Consider the following 16389-nt stretch of genomic DNA (forward strand, 5'->3'; position numbering starts at 1 on the left):
GCTACTCGTGTGGGTGTGTGGACAGGTTAATGCGACACACCGTGCGAGATGGACACACCGCCAGGTAGATCGACATAAAATTTACATACAGGGTTAAACCCCTGTTTCTTATCGACGGGTGAAGAGTTACACAGAACATACGCCGGACACACGTGTTGCAAACGCTTTTCCCGGTAGTGTGGGCATAGTAACCGTTGCCTTTTTTGTCGTTATTGGGGAGCTGTTTTGTTGTTGTGTGAGAAGTAGTATCTCACCCTTACAGCACTCACGAACGGAGGTCGCCGGTCGAGCATCCTCTAAAAAACCACAACACTGGCCAATTTGTTCGTCAGTTCACTCAGCGAGCTCGTGGTGTTTAGTACGGAATAACGTGCGGTGTACGATCGCGAGAGTGTTTGCCTAGAACACCAGCAATAGCAACAGCAGCAGCAATTCAATTTGACGTGTGAGTCACGCGTGACAAGTGAGCGAGAGAGAAAGAGAAAAAAGACAACGCCTTGTAAACAAAGCTGCTGGCAGATTAGACGCTAGTTGGGTGCATTTCAGTGAAATTGAAGTCATATTGCAGTGGTCACTTCGATCGGAACAGTCTGCCACGTGTGCGTCGATCGAACAACCGCGTCAAGTAATTAGAGTGATTAGGATATAAATAAAACCCGTGCCAAAAGGTTTTGTGCGACGTAGTGCCAACATCTGCTTTTATTTGCAAGTAGACGCGATAGTTGCCCTATTCCACCGTTCGTGAGTGTTTTGTTCGTGAAGAGTGTCGGTGCGTGCCCGCGTGTGTTCGTGTGTGAGTTTGTGTTTTCGCATCGTTTACCGTCGGTCGGTTTTTTTTTTTCGTGTACGGCGGCCCGCGTATCGTGACGTATCTCGTGTGTGTGTGTGTGTGTTTTTGTGCGTGCGTATCGAAGGTTATTCGTCGACCGGTTTTCGTGTCGTGGCATCGGAACGCTTCCCGACCCTAAAAAGGAAACTTGCCCACACTTAGCATAGTGTCCTTGCCGTATCTCGACTCTCCAAAGTAACATAAAATGGCCTACTATAATCAGAATTACCACTACCCAAAGAACTGGAATGCCAACGGTCTCGGGTGGATCAATCCGGCCGCATTTGCCCAATCGCCACCTGCTTCCCAGTGGCCAACCGTGCCAAGCCCAGGCTCTTCCGGTTATTCCAGCCTTAATCCATCCATTTCGGGCCAATCGCTTTCGTACGGATTTAATCCGAACGTTATGCCCGCGCTCCCGGACAGTGGGTACGGATATCCACCGGCGAACGCAAACCTGCCCTATCCGACGATGGGATTCGCTGCGTTCGGTTCACCGATGGACTACTCCGTGCCGGATCTACCGCCCCCGGTGCCGGATGCACTGTTGCGGGGCGGTGAACCCGTTGCGTCCTGTGAGGAGATTCCGTTCCAGGCTATTAGCATACCGATCGCCGAGGGTATGTTTTCGCCGGTAAGTACTGCGCTATGTTCGAGCTTTTTTTGGGGATCACATTCGAATCGCTACTTCAAGTAACACTCACTCAGTAATTCAACTTCCAAGAGCTCATGGCATTTCACGGCGGATTGCCCTTCAACTGCCCAATGTCAGAATTGATCGTAGGATCGTCTCCTTCTCTTTTGGCCAATATCTCGTTTCTTTGTCGTCTTGCAAATTTCATATTTAGTTCAAGGGAATTAATGTTTCTGCCGAATGATAGGTTTAAATCAGACAGACAGACAGACGAGGCACAGTAAACAGCGATTCCGTGGCAGTAAAGTACGTCCAGGAAAGTGTATTTTTAGCCAGTGAAACAGTAACTCTTGCGTTCTAGAGGGACTACGTACGGATGTACGAAAATTTTATCCAAGTCCAAATCATGCTGAATGAATCTTTGAAATATTATTTTCACACGCACTGAATGCGGGGAACAAGCTGTTGCAGAGTGTACTTAAAATCAACGCCAACTTGATAATTTCCTGAGCAAATAGGTTTATTTGTTTGACTGTTTGTTCCTTGAACTTCAGCTAGTATTGAAGCATTTTAAACATTCGCTTTAAGACTTATTTGTTTGGCTTAAAGTGCAATAGCGAATGACTATGAATTATAGTAAATATATCGTTTTTGTTCAAACTAAATGCTGGGTACTCTCAACGACACTCACTAGACCTACCGTATGAAGAATTGCGTTGTGTACATTTCTATTCCATCCCTTACCCTAGCGCATGCGTCACCAAAAAAACCTCACACGAAGGCATTATGGAATTGTATGAATAGTAGTAAAAGATACTTTGTTTGCTGCCAATTAGTTTACTTCCTGTTTTATGTTTTGTTAGTCAAGGAAAAAAAAAGAGATTTTTTGTATCTTGTATATTGCAACTATTTACTAATTACATTGTCAACAAATTACAATCTTTATCTCGGGCGTTAGACAATGTTATACAATTGTGACACATTTTTGTTTAAATTTTTTTTATCAAATACTACAAAACTAAAATTGCATCAACAAATAGGTAGTGAAAGGTAAACTTTTTCAACGGTATATAAAGCTATTCCATACATTACCAGTGTTCGATAATCCGTTCTTATCAGCGCAAATTAAACACGAACCCAAAAATCGATCTATTTGTGAGGTTACTGAAAAAATGACTCCCGGCATTAAAAGGGATAAGGTGTTCGTTTATCTTATCTTAATTAAAAACAGCTTATATTTTCATCTTTTCTCGGGAATATTTTAGCAATTCTTCGAACCTTCGATGTTGTTTTGGACCTTAAACTTGATAGTTCTCTCCACGTTATCTTAAACACTTGTACTGAGTGTGATCGTAAGTTGGGCATGTGATATATTTTGCAGTTGGCCCAAAAAGTACCTAATTTTAGGAAGATTTTGGTACGATTTAACCAGGTAGCTTAAACAAACAACTAACAAAACTTTTTTATGTTTTGATCACTATAGTTTTTGAACATTTTGTCGATTTAACAACAATTTTATAACAACTAAAAATTAGATAACTATCCTTAAATTAGTGAAAAAAAGAAAACTAAATATTCGAAATAGTTGTCGTTAAGGCACCGCTTAACATTACCAGTCGTCGAAATTGTCCGCACATCTGACAGGTTCCGCTTCCCAGTGAACGAATGTAGAGAGGTTTGCAGCTCGAGTTGCTAAGTCGAACAACAACCGACGTCAGAACCGAGTGTTTGTTCATTTGAAAAGGGTAGTGGGGTAACATCATCGGAATATGAAGTAAAGATGTTGAGAGTGTTTGAAATTTTACCAAACGATTTTTAGATTAGTTGAATTAGCGGTAATATCATTTGAAGACAACATCGAAAGATTTTTCTTAGTAAAAGTAAAATTAAAATACCCTTGTGCAACCGTTAATAAAGAAATAAAACAGAAATAATAAAACTTTCTCTTTCGCATTTCTCAGCTGCAAGTGAAAAATTTTACACAAAAAGTGTTACTAGTTCCAGTCGTTCGAAATTGGTTGCCATTTTTATCGCCTTTATTTCTCAGCTGTGTGCTCGGGTTACCGATGAGCCCTCATGAGACAGTTTTGTAACCCTCATGAAGAAGTCACAAATTTATGTTAGGGTTTAGCTAACCATACCTTACAGTAGGTTATATTCGATAAGGCTGAACATAGCCGATGCGAGTTATGAACCTTTGCTCGCACCACGTTAAAGCCGCTTCGTGTACATTCGGCAATCCAATAAGCATTCTTATCTGATGCGTTCGTTTCAACCGAGCCAAGCTCGGTTTCGTTCGTTGGGTATCGTCAATTCATTTTATTCTCATCCGGCCCTGGGTCAGGTTAGGTTCGTTGCCTGTTGTTGTCTTGCCAGTCTGCCAGTCTGCTTCACGTTGATTCTACAAAATTGTTAAGCAAATCTGTGATTCTCCTGTGTGTAGGTAACTTGTTGTAATAAGCGTAAGAGTGTTTTGTGCAATATCATGTGCTCGCTTGTGAGATGTTCGTAAAGAAAAGAGCAAATCGGTTCGTGAAGTTTGTGAATCCTACACCTTCTTCCAGCTCATGTGATGACGTTCTACACTCCCGTTATGGGTTTTTTTTGCCAGCAAATACTGTTCCCAGCCGTGCAAAGCGAAAGATGATGTCATCGACGGTGCCTTCGCTTGCGGTGGAATGAATGTTGGAATAAATCCAAAACAGTTCGCAATCGTGTTACAGTTTGGTGATGTATTTGAAAAAAGTATTCTGATGCTAAACCATATGCGGAATTTTTGAATTGCAGTACATGTGTTGTTGTTGGTTGCGCTGTTGCTACAACGCACACGATGTAAACAAATCACTGTCATTGGTGGAGAGAAAGCCTGGCCTACTTAGTACAGTTTGAGGGAAAGCAGTATGAACATGAGTGTACAGTTTGTATTTTCGAAATAGAATTTTCGTGTGGAAAACTTCCCACTTTGACACACACACACACGTTTCCACTTCGACAAGTTCTTAGCTTCTCATGTGCGTGTAAAAATGTCTCACAAAGTGTAATTTATTTATAGCCATCTTTTCCCCCTCAGGCCAAGACTTGAAGTGTAGAGTTTTTGCTTTTATATTCCTTCAAACTCAAAAACACAACGAAAAGACGCTTTGTGTGTGCGTGCGTCTTCTCACTAAAAGCAATTTAATTGCTACGCGAGAAACATACAACCGAGCTGGTGAGATACAATACTGTTTGGCGTTAGGGAAAAACGGAAATGTGTCAACCCCTATATCGACCTAGGCCTACACTTTCCTGCTTGTTCGGTTCCAGCCGCCCGGGGGTTATGTAGATCCGAAAGTTAAAACGATTTTCCCGAGTTTGGGCAGGGCAGTTACGCACAGCGGTGTGGATCGATGAGCGATGAGTGCGACGATGTGGTTGAGTGCTGGAAATGCTTCTACCCTTAGCTCACCACTCACGGATAGCTATGCTGCTGTCACACGCGCATTGTTCCATGGTATGAATCGGCGGCCTATGCAACAGCCTGTCATCAGTTATAATTATCTATCAGGCGAATGTGGATTAGTCATATCCAGGGGAGCGGCTTCAAAACGAAGTAGTCGAAGCCTATCCGTTCAATAGCTGTCTTTTAATTGGGCTATTGATCAAAACCTGTACACAAATTTCAAACAGGCAGTTACATCGATCAACATGTTGAAGGGAGGGGTTTTTTTTCTTCAGTGTCATGATTCAATTAAAGAGATTGTGAGGAATGGATTTAAAAAATTAAGATAAGATAAATCGAACGGTAGCGCACACAATGGGGCAGTGATTTCTGTCCTTATCTGGTTTCTAGGCAATCAAAGCGTCGCGTTTCACGCACGCGACCAATGCTTCTCACGCTCATGTCAAGATAAAGTATGCAATGGACATTCAAGTGTTTGTATGATTTGTAAACAAACCGAGAATAATGATACGAAATGCACATAATGCATGGTAGTGCAGTAGTGATCAAACACATAAACGGCATACTTGATTGCTTTTTTGTTTACAAGCAGAAAGCCAAACACGCACATGATATTTGCGAACTAATATGAGTTGTGTACAGGGTTCTCCAAACTAGCATTCGTAGTTTAATTTAGTTTTTTTTAAATAAAATCATCACATGGTAATTGGGCTCTTTGATTCTGTTTTACATATTTTGTTGTTTATCTTCAATTTAAAAGTTTTGAAGAATAAAGGCCATACAACATCTTAAAGTTTTGGCCCACCGATTTTGGCTAATTTAACATGATTATACCCGTTACTTGATAGCAAGTCCCTCGTACAGAAAGACTACCCCCGATCAGACTCGATGAACTCTCCGTTGAGCTAGGGTAGGCAGCTTGTGCTTTCCCCAGGTTCTCAAATCGATATCAAAGCGATTAAATTTAACACACACTTAGCTAGAAAAACTAAAATGTGAAGCTTTGAGTCTCCTGTGGTATAGCCACGGTTGCCAAAAATATTTTTCAACCATTGATTTTTTGCGGGTTTAAGTGTAAAGAACCTAAGCGTACGATGGGCTATGAAAATTGGATTGAAAAACCAATGAAATTTAATCGACAGACCAAAATGTAGTTCTTCTGCACATATTTTTGATACATCTTTGCTTTTCTTTAAACTAAGTGCATTTGCATAGTTGATGGCTCTGTCAGTAGTAGTAGTAGTAGTAGTAGTAGCATCATTTCACTGAAATAGTTTGGAGATCCCTGTAATAGCAAAACCCTCTAGAATTTATACTCCTAACGATCGAATTATCGGCATTGTTTATAGTTGGCAAGCGTCGTTCGCTGAATCGAACAGAATAATCTCCACCGGCCGCCAACTACCACCATGGACGAGTTAAAGGTACAAAATCGCGTTACATGCGTGCAATCCCGGGGGTAAATCTTGTAACACTTACTAACCATTCGATTCCCGTTCCACACAGGGCCTCCTAAGTGGGGCCGGCAAGCAGCTGTTCGATGCGGCCGGTCAAGCGATCACGAGTGCCGCCACCGAATACATCGGCAGCGTCATCAACGAGATGTTTGTGAAGAAGGAATCGGACACGAAGCGCTTCCTGCCGAGCATTAAGAACATGAAAGTGGTAAGTTTCGTTTGTTGATGCGATGATCGCCATCCGTCCACAGCCCGGCGGCTCAAGGTTATGATCTCACGGTTCACGATCAGCGCCCACACGCGTGTGTGGGTATATGTAAACAGCATCAGAACCGGCTTCGCTACTTGTTAATCAACAACGGCCTGGAAATACGTACGATATGCGCACTGGTAGTGGTACAATGATAGAGCAGAACGCAACGAATGGCTGATCAACCATGCTGCTGATGACTCAAGGGGAGGCCTGACATTAGTATCGAATTAGCACTCATCCGGATACCCATCCATCCGCCAGTCGAGTCGGATTCCCTTGCGATCCCTCGAACCAACAACACGTCGCTCGGCTCGCTCGTTCTTGATGCATTCCAATGCAAACTAACCATAACTATCGGGCAAAAACACACGCACACAGCTAACCTTACGGCGCACGGAATGTACCGATTTGTAAGCAACAAACAATCATATATATGCTCGTGACGGCCTTCAGGGGACTAGAAATAGGCAGGGGGTGCCATTCCCAACAACGATTTGACTTGACCGAAGGTCGAAGAAAACTAGCAACAAACTGACTTTTCCGTCAATGTTTTATCAATGCAGTGCGATGTGCGCTCGCAATGCACCGAGTCAGTATGCAAAACTGACAAGCGTTTAAAGAACTAATAGGTAGCGATTAGATGAATAATGTATTATCTTATCACCTCACCTAGCAATAGCTTGTTTTGGTGGATATTTATTAAAGTTCTGATTAATCACATTACTTTGCAAGAGCAAGGCTTAATGCTTACAATTAGCAGTTAGCAATTAATTTTAAATTACCCTGAACATCAACATACCCCTCAACCGAGTCAAAAAACTTTTCTTCTTTCGATCAGATTTCACTTCTTAGAAAAGGCTTTTAATTGCTAAAGTTTTGTTCGGTGTGAAGTTCTATCGGTATCACGTGCACTGTGCTGTTGCATATAAAGTGCACTAATCGTCCTTATCGATTGCTTGCACACCACGATTAAACGCCTATATCCCTAGCCCCCAGTCCCCGCCGTTGTTACGAAGACAACGGCAACAAACGACCTCATTTCGAGCGCGCTTTTCGACGCGAAATTGTGATTGACTTTGAGGTGGGCCGATTTCGCTCGTGCTCCATCAGGCCAGTTCTGTTGCAGCTAGCAATGGGCCAGGATCTTCTCAGCAGTGCACTGCAAAGTGAACGTAGCGCGTTTTCTGGTGGAAGAAAAATCACATGTTAAGCTCCGCATTTAAAAACTCCATCATGGGCGATAAAACGTGTCGGGTTGGTGTCGTCAGTCGGCAGGAGTGTGCCGTCGCATCGGTAAAGGATTCGATTGTTGCTGAGGAAGACAGGAAGAGTGGACGCGGTGAGAAGGGCGGTGGTACGCTGCAGAGTGTGGTGGAGGGACGGATACTTAATGTAACGGAAGTGTTGCCACGGTTCGGGCGTTATGGGCGGCGAAGGAGGAACAAGTTTAAGGATGTCACAGCGGAGGTAAAATCGGGTTTGCAGGCGCAGTACAGTAGTAGTAGGTAAAGTTAATGGGAGGATGTCTAGTGTTGCATTCAGCGCGGAGTTGGGAAATACTTGGGAAAAATCTTTCTCTTCTTGCAAAGGGTCGTGATAATAGTTGGTCATTGTTTCTGTGATTGATTCTTGAATGTATCACAAAAAGGGTCTAAATGGCACTCATTTCATGTACAAAAGCCTTATGTGGTGGACGTTTTTCTTGGATTTTTATTTGTCTTAAAGAACAATTGTCACTTTTATGTTGAATACAGCTGTAACTATGATTGAAATCAAATTTTCTCGATAGTCCTTGAATTTGGAGGGCAAGAATCGATTGATTGAACCCATGGAGAGATTGCACAACGCAAACCTTTTACAGCCATGCGGGATGTTAATGCATTAGCAGCGGGATATTGTAGACTGTTGATGTCCGAAAAGGAAAAGCTTAGGGTCAACTTGGTGTCTGTTGTCCTAGTACAATTTTCTGTTGACCGTCCGCTGGGAGTGAAGTTGTGATAATGTATCATTCCGAACGACATCATTGTTGGGCACACTGTCATCATCACCGCCATCAATATCATCCTCGCAACTATCATAAACGTAGACACTGTCCTGTTCATTGTCGTCGACTACCTCAAACACATACGCCGGAAAAACTGGATACGAAATATGTATACCGGGTACTAGAAGGAACCGATACGATGTGATTCTAAAAGAAGCAATCTTTAAATCAAGTTGCTAATATTTTTTTTTAATTCTTCACTCTCTCCCTTTCAGCTTGGAGATCGCAACAGAGGTCAACGAACAAGTGCCGATGTGCAAGATTTTTACCAAATCCGCCAACAGTGCCTCGAGAATGGTACGCTGTTCGAAGATCCCGAGTTCCCGGCGTCGGCCTCCTCGCTGATGTACTCGCAGCGTCCCGATCGACATTACGAATGGCTCCGTCCGCACGAGATCTGTGATGGTCCGGAGTTTTTCGTCGAAGGTTTCTCGCGGTTCGATGTGCAGCAGGGTGAGCTGGGCGATTGCTGGCTGCTGGCCGCCTGTGCCAATCTGACGCAAGACCACAAGATGTTCCTGCGCGTGGTGCCGGACGATAATAGCTTCGAGGACGATTATGCCGGTGTGTTTCACTTCCGCTTTTGGCAGTACGGCAAGTGGGTCGATGTGGTGATTGACGATCGGCTGCCGACGTACCGGGGACAGCTAATATACATGCGCTCGTCCGAGCAGAACGAGTTCTGGAGCGCACTGCTCGAGAAGGCCTATGCCAAACTGCACGGTTCGTACGAATCTTTGCGCGGAGGTACTACCTGTGAAGCGATGGAAGACTTCACCGGTGGTGTTGCCGAAATGTACGATCTGAAGGACCAAACGCCACCGAACCTGTTCGAAATCATCGAGAAGGGCTTTAAGCGTAACTCCATGTTTGGGTGCAGTATTGAGGCGGACCCGCACGTGCTGGAAGCGGAAACGCCGGAAGGTTTAATCCGTGGCCATGCGTACTCCATCACGAAGATCCAGATGGTGGACATAGAAACGCCGGGACGATCGGGCAAGATACCGCTGATTCGGCTCCGAAATCCGTGGGGCAATGAGGCCGAATGGAATGGACCGTGGAGCGATAAGTCGGCCGAATGGCGCTACATCCCGGACGAGCAGAAGCAAGAGCTCGGGCTGAACTTTGACCACGACGGCGAGTTCTGGATGTCGTACCGTGACTTTACGCGCTATTTCGATCGTATGGAAATCTGTAACTTGAGTCCGGACTCGTTAAGCGACGACGAGTTAACGCGTGGCAAGATCTGCTGGGAGATGTCGATGTTCGAGGGCGAATGGGCACCCGGTAGTACGGCGGGCGGGTGCCGTAACTATCTCGACACGTTCTGGCACAATCCACAGTACGTGATACGGCTGGAAGATCCGGACGAGGATGATGCCGAGGGTAACTGTACGGTGATCATAGCGCTGTTGCAAAAGAACCGTCGGGCAAGGAGAAATATGGGTGTGGAATGTTTAACGATCGGGTTCGCCGTGTACCGTGTGACGGAGCGCGATTTGGCGCAGAAACCGCTGAAGATGAACTTCTTCAAGTATAATGCATCGGCGGCACGTTCGCCTGCGTTCATTAATCTGCGTGAGGTGAGCTGTCGGTTTAAGCTTCCGCCCGGTACGTACGTGATCGTGCCGTCCACGTTCGAACCGAACGAGGAGGGTGAATTTATTATTCGCGTGTTCTCCGAAACTGCCAACAGTATGGAGGAAAATGATGAAAATGTCGGCGTTGGTGACCTTGATGATCGGGTAAGTTATCCCACACACGGTGGAAGTTAGATCCAAAGGAAGATACAATAAATCTAATCATTTCCTGTTTTTTTCGCTTCATTTTTCAGATTGCGCCCGATGTACCCGGATATGTACAACCGTCACCGCAACGGCAAGCCATGGAACGTCTGTTTCTGGATGTTGCCGGTGCAGATGGTGAGGTTGACTGGGTTGAGCTGAAGCGTATCCTCGATCATTCCTTCCGTGATGGTAAGTGTCCTCGCTACGGGCCTAGTGCGTAGTGGGTTGAATCGATAAACCTTCCTTCCTTTAGCTGTCCTTGTTTTCTTGGTAGTTTGTTCCTTTGCACCCTGGGATGATTTTGTAAAGTTCGAAATGAAAAAGGATATTAAGTTGCAATACGTTTCCTGCATGAGATTGGATTCCAGTTTGATGTAGTGACAGTTAGTAGACTAGGCAGTTCCTTTGGTTTACGAGATAATTTATCCACAGATGAAGATTGCACACGTTCAAAGCGTAAAATGGGGTTCCGTGTGGTTAATATAACATTAAATGTAGATTAATAACACTCGTTACTCGTTTAATGTTCAATGCGAAATCAAGTATGTAAGTACCAAATAATGAAGGAAAGCGATAAGAAATTTCAGTACATTCTGTTTAGTATGGCTCAATTCATCGTCCCTTTTTCAGTACTTAAATATAGACAATTTTATAGGAGTATATCATTAATATTCTTTGAAAGTGGATTAGGTGAACAAATTCATTACTTGAGCATCCGATGAACAAGCATCAGCAGTTTCGCGAATAAATTTGTTCATGGGAAATTGTCTGAGTAATTTTTGAAGTATGTTATGCTAAAATATCATAAAATGTGTAGTAACCAATTGTTTAAATCTAAAATTAATTTATTATTAGAATGGTTAGGAGGAAGAATACTCATTGCGGGTTAATAGCCATGATCCCGTACTTAGCCTTTAAATATGCTTAAAACTTTGTTGAGGTCTTGGTAATCAATTAAGAATTACTGAGAAAAAAAGACATAACTGAGGCAAGTTGTCTTCTACGCTGGACCAGCTCATTTTTGGAAAGTAATTTTCAAGAGTCATTCATTTTGAATATTTGATTGCTCTAACGCTGACTTCAGTCGTTCTATCCCCTGATTTTACTCTCACACTCAACATCGTCTAGAAAATCTGAATACACGTCTATGGCTTTCCTTATATTATTGACTTTATCTTTGTACCTCAGGCTAAGCTTCAGTACCACACAATCTCCAAGTACATCTAGCTGCAGTTCAAATAAAATTCTGAACAGCTAGTTGTTATAGTCACCGCAATGGGCATTCTTTATAGGAACTGAAATGAATAAAAATTCACATTTACCAAATATTGAAGAATACCGAATCGAATCAAGTTCTAAGAGGGCTTCTTATGTTTCGCATTTGTTGGTTCGTAACTGCATTTTCCTCATGTATTTTTGTACTGTTTTCTATCATATTTATGTATCGTTTTAATCTGTGGAGTAATCCAATCGTCTGTGAGTTCTGTTATCCAGCGGTTTCTCATGTTGTTTGTGTTCTTTTCTTTCCCTTATTCGTTTACTGCATTCGTAACTGCCATTTCATACCATTTTCCCCGAAATTCAATAATATCGCAAACTAACTGATCGTTTGATTTAACATCCAACACCACATTTTAACACACCATTCAACAACTCCCTACATCCATCGATTATCTGTTACTCGTGATATGTGATGTGTGATGTATGTGTATGGTTGCACCCGCGAAAACATAATCCCCTTCGTCAACTATCCGCACCGGATGACCTTCATCGGGGTAACATCGGCGTGGTCTAACGGCACGCACTAAATCACAAACCCACACATCGGCACTTAACGATTAAAAAAAAATCGGATTTATTACGGAACAAACGGAAACTGTTTTGAACATCCTCATGTGGTGCCCTTTCGCCGACCGACGCATCGTCCAAACTCTAGATCTGCCGAAAACGAACTCAGTGAACGGGCTGAACCAGAAGCAGACGTACGCATCGCAACAGAACGCCGAAGTCGGTGCCGGGCCGGGTGGTGCCGGCGGTATAGAGGATCTACTGAGCATGCTGCTGAACATGTGCTGCAAAGGTATCCAGGGTGATGGAGATGGCGGTGGTGGCGGCGGCGGCACACGTCCTTCCGGTCCGGCCACACTGGAAAGTCAAATCCTACCGAACCAGCCGCTGCATGGTGAGAGTAACTGCATTTGTAAACGTTTTGTTTTTGATTCTCTTTCTTTTAATGGACCGTGGGGCCATATTTATGGGGATTTTGGAGGGGGATGGGTATGTGCGTTTTCTGGCGAGATTAAGTATGATGGAGGAAGGCCTTTAATATGAAAAATTGAATGGCCACTGAATGCAAACTACAATCTGCCAACGATTTTTGCTTAGCGAATTTAATTTTTATTGCTCCAATTGGACTATCAAAGATGTGTCAAAAGTTTTGAGTTATTACAAAAAGTTAAAGGTTATCAGTGCTTCGGCCGCTTGCAATACTTGCTCTTGCGTGCGCGGCTTCCAGTCGTTTTCGGCAGTTTCTTTTTCTACTAACAAATTCGCTTTTTTTGTTTGTGCGTGTGTTCTATTCCCTATTCAACGTCACGGTTCTCTGCCATGTGTGATTTTTGCACTACAGTATATGTAAAGATACGTACAGAAAAAACATCAAACGTGTGTCTGCTTTGTGTTTGCATTTAAATGTTTTGGTTTAAGTTTGAAAAAGCGATTCGAAACACTGCCAGGTGTGTAGTAGGAAGTATTTATTATTGTATAGTTTGAGCTAATTATAGCCCATCTCTAGGGTGGGCATGGCGCATCAGTTGGGCGTACAAATGTTGAAGTCGATGTGGGAGTAATAAGTTGCTGAAAGTTTTATGGTTATGGAAGATTGCTGTGCAGGAGAGTGAATATTTTATTTGAAAAGAAACGATACTAACGATGTAATATGAGTGTTTAATTCAGTTAAGGTAAATTTTCGAGTCAATGTGGCCCTGCCACAAGTTTTACTCCAATAAACCCATGGCCTATGATTGATGGGCTTTCCTTTTCTATTCAACCTTTACTATACAGTAAGGCTTGCAAATAAGGGCAAAGTCTGGATGAGAAACATCGATATCGAGCACAGCTTTTGAACATACCTTAGACCTGTCAAGAAAAATAATCCGCAACAGCTAGAAGATGCAAAATTTTGTGACTAGATACACCACGCTATTTCACGGATAATAATTGGTGACTCGATATCGGTACCGCCTAGTTTCATTTCAGCTTTCGCAATCGGATCTTAATCCAGTTCCGATTACGGGATCGATTCTGATTCCAAAACGAACTCCGTAAACGATTTCAAAAGCAATTGCGCAATGCCCTGGGACCAATTTCAAAACTAGTTCCAATTCCTTACCAAAGTCTGCTCCAGATCCCGGAGCCGTCTCCGATATAATTTAATTTTTTTTATTATTTTTCCTTAATTTATTCGTGAAAAGTGAAACGTTTGGCCTTCTTTTCTTCTTTTTCTTTGACTCTACAACCTCTGGAGACCTTGCTCTGCCTTAACTGCGTACGGTCCTGCGTACGGATAGTTGCTCTTCATATCTTCTAATGGGAGAAAGCATCTCTGTGAATTGATGCTGATTATGGAACCGATATTTACTTACGAACAGAATCTGGTTCCGGAACCATTTCCATACCCAACTTAGAACCCACTCTTCGAAATCGATTCCGAAAAAAATCCGTAACTCTCCGGAGGAATTTTTTCCTATCTAAATTGCATATTGCCCATGATTATACACAGGACATTAAAACCATGTCTCACTTCTTGCATTATTATTACAACTAATTTAATCGAAATAGACATGATTTCGTGTGAATGTACAATGCAAAGATTCCGATTCAGCTTAACAACTCTTCGAGTTCTATTTATCATGAACATCACCAAAAACAAAATCAAATTTGGCTGATTTTTTACAATTATTGGACAAGAAACGACTACTCACGTCTGTAAAGTTTATCGAAGTTTTTAAGGTGGCTTCATATTTATCTCAAAATTTTAACTAAGCCTTTGAAAATGTTCTTTATATTCTTCTTTAAATCGGCCCTGTGTTTTCACCATCACTCTGTTGACATTAGTTTCATCCGTTTTCTTTTGTGATGCCTCGGTGTTTGGAATGTCGTTTCCAAAATTCCAGCGCATTTGATGCTTTGGCTGATCGACTCATTGCCTGAAAGATTGTGGCACAGTTGGCATGGTTGACAGGTAAAATAAAGTAGGTTCGATGGGTTACGATTATTAGTTCGCTAGCGTTGTGTATTTGTTGTGATTAAGATGCTTCCACTGCTGTACAAGATTGGAAATTGAAAGACTAGCAAAGCTAGAGAAAAATACGCTAGAGCGAGCTGCAGAAGCAAGCATCTTTGAACAGAATGTGTTTAGGAGCATGCTTGTTGGATGTTAAATTGCTTGTATGTTCTGAAAACAGATTTCCTACAATATCCGGCATTTATGAAAAAACGGAAAAATAAAATTTTCCCTCACATCATACTTTTCTATATTTCGTTTATTTATAATTTTACTTTTTGCTATCCTTCGAAGAAAATTAACCCAAAAGTAAGCACAAACAAAACGTTCTATTAATGTTCTTCTAGCCTTCTACAGGTCTTCCTCCCGAGCACATTTGTAGCGTGTTATTCTAGCGATCATCAGTTCAACGAGACTCCAGTAACAGTCCAGTGACCAATCCTTTAGTTTTCCACCCCGTTTACTTCGTAATCTTAATGGGTTTAGCAAGCTCACGTGGACGTTCAAAACTAATCTAGATTATTTTATCTGTCTCTTTCTCTTACCCACACATACACGCAAATACAGACAACATTTCCGCCGAAGGCTTCTCGAAGGACGTGTGCCGTGCGATGGTAGCCATGCTGGATGTGGATCACACCGGCAAACTAGGTTTCGAAGAATTCCAGCAACTGCTAACGGACATCGCAAAATGGAAGGCCGTGTTCAAGCTGTACGATACCGAGGGTTCCGGTCGGCTGAGCCCGTTCCAGCTGCGCGAAGCGCTCAACTCGGCCGGCTACCATCTAAACAACCGGATACTGAATGCGCTGGTGCATCGGTACGGGTCGCGCAGTGGAACGATCCCGTTCGACGATTTCATCATGTGCGCTGTCAAGATTAAAACAATGATCGGTAAGTGTTTTTCTTTTTCTGTATTAATTTCTTCCCGGCCTGCAGGGAATAAAGTTTGTTCTTACTGTGCACAGAAATCTTCCGCGAGCGTGACACCGACGGTACAAATCAGGCCACGTTCAGCATGGACGAGTGGGTCGAAAAGACGCTTTACTCGTAAAGCTGGTTTGCGTCTACGCCGCATCATCAACATCACTCCTGTCTTGCATTTTTTTACCAGCTATTCTTCTGGGAAAAGCGATTTTCCACTCCCGCACTCGGAAGTGTTGTACTTTTTTGTATCAGGGCAGCTCGATGAAAGCACTTGAAACGAGCCATTTTTTTTTGTTTCTTTTTATTAAGTTAATATTTTTTTATTTCTCCTTGTTTTTGTTTTTATTATATTGATACAGATCGTTACAATTTACAAAAAGAACGTTAAGTTATAGCTTGTAGAGGAAAAAAAGAAGTAAAATTCAAATATCCATCACGTTTGCTATTATAAAATATTTTTCTACTTACTTATGCTTCAAGCAAGGTCCTCGAAAATTTCCTCTTTAAAATTTTAGAACGCTCTTACGCATCACAAAAAAAAATCTACGTGTCTAACACAACACAATTCGGAACGTGCACAAACTCACACCCACTCTATGAGAGAGAAACAATCGTTGTTGTATTACTATTACCGTGTCAGCATCAATCCGCGCCATAATAACCGTGCATCACTTAAGTAATTGGGTGCAAAAATCGAACAAATTTTAAATCTTTCCTATCCTCGCCCGAGGCAG

The 16389-nt window shown here is 42.6% G+C and overlaps 1 protein-coding gene across 3 annotated transcripts; it reads left to right on the top strand.

The window, feature by feature from the left end:
- The first annotated feature begins 1030 nt into the window (after positions 1-1030).
- LOC126567873 (calpain-A-like) lies at positions 1031-15821 on the top strand. Of its 3 annotated transcripts, XM_050224213.1 has the most exons (7): positions 6251-6326; positions 6409-6567; positions 8872-10401; positions 10491-10632; positions 12380-12625; positions 15296-15622; positions 15697-15821. In XM_050224213.1, the coding sequence occupies exons 1-7, from the start codon at positions 6312-6314 to the stop codon at positions 15780-15782; spliced, it is 2505 nt and encodes an 834-aa protein (XP_050080170.1). In that variant the 5' UTR covers positions 6251-6311; the 3' UTR covers positions 15783-15821. The 3 variants fall into 3 exon arrangements, with proteins under 3 accessions (XP_050080168.1, XP_050080169.1, XP_050080170.1); XM_050224211.1 differs by lacking the exons at positions 6251-6326; positions 6409-6567 and adding an exon at positions 1031-1463; XM_050224212.1 differs by lacking the exons at positions 6251-6326; positions 6409-6567; positions 12380-12625 and adding an exon at positions 1031-1463.
- Positions 15822-16389: the final 568 nt, after the last annotated feature.

Source organism: Anopheles maculipalpis, chromosome 2RL, assembly GCF_943734695.1.
Source record: "Anopheles maculipalpis chromosome 2RL, idAnoMacuDA_375_x, whole genome shotgun sequence".
Classification (NCBI taxonomy): domain Eukaryota; kingdom Metazoa; phylum Arthropoda; class Insecta; order Diptera; family Culicidae; genus Anopheles; species Anopheles maculipalpis.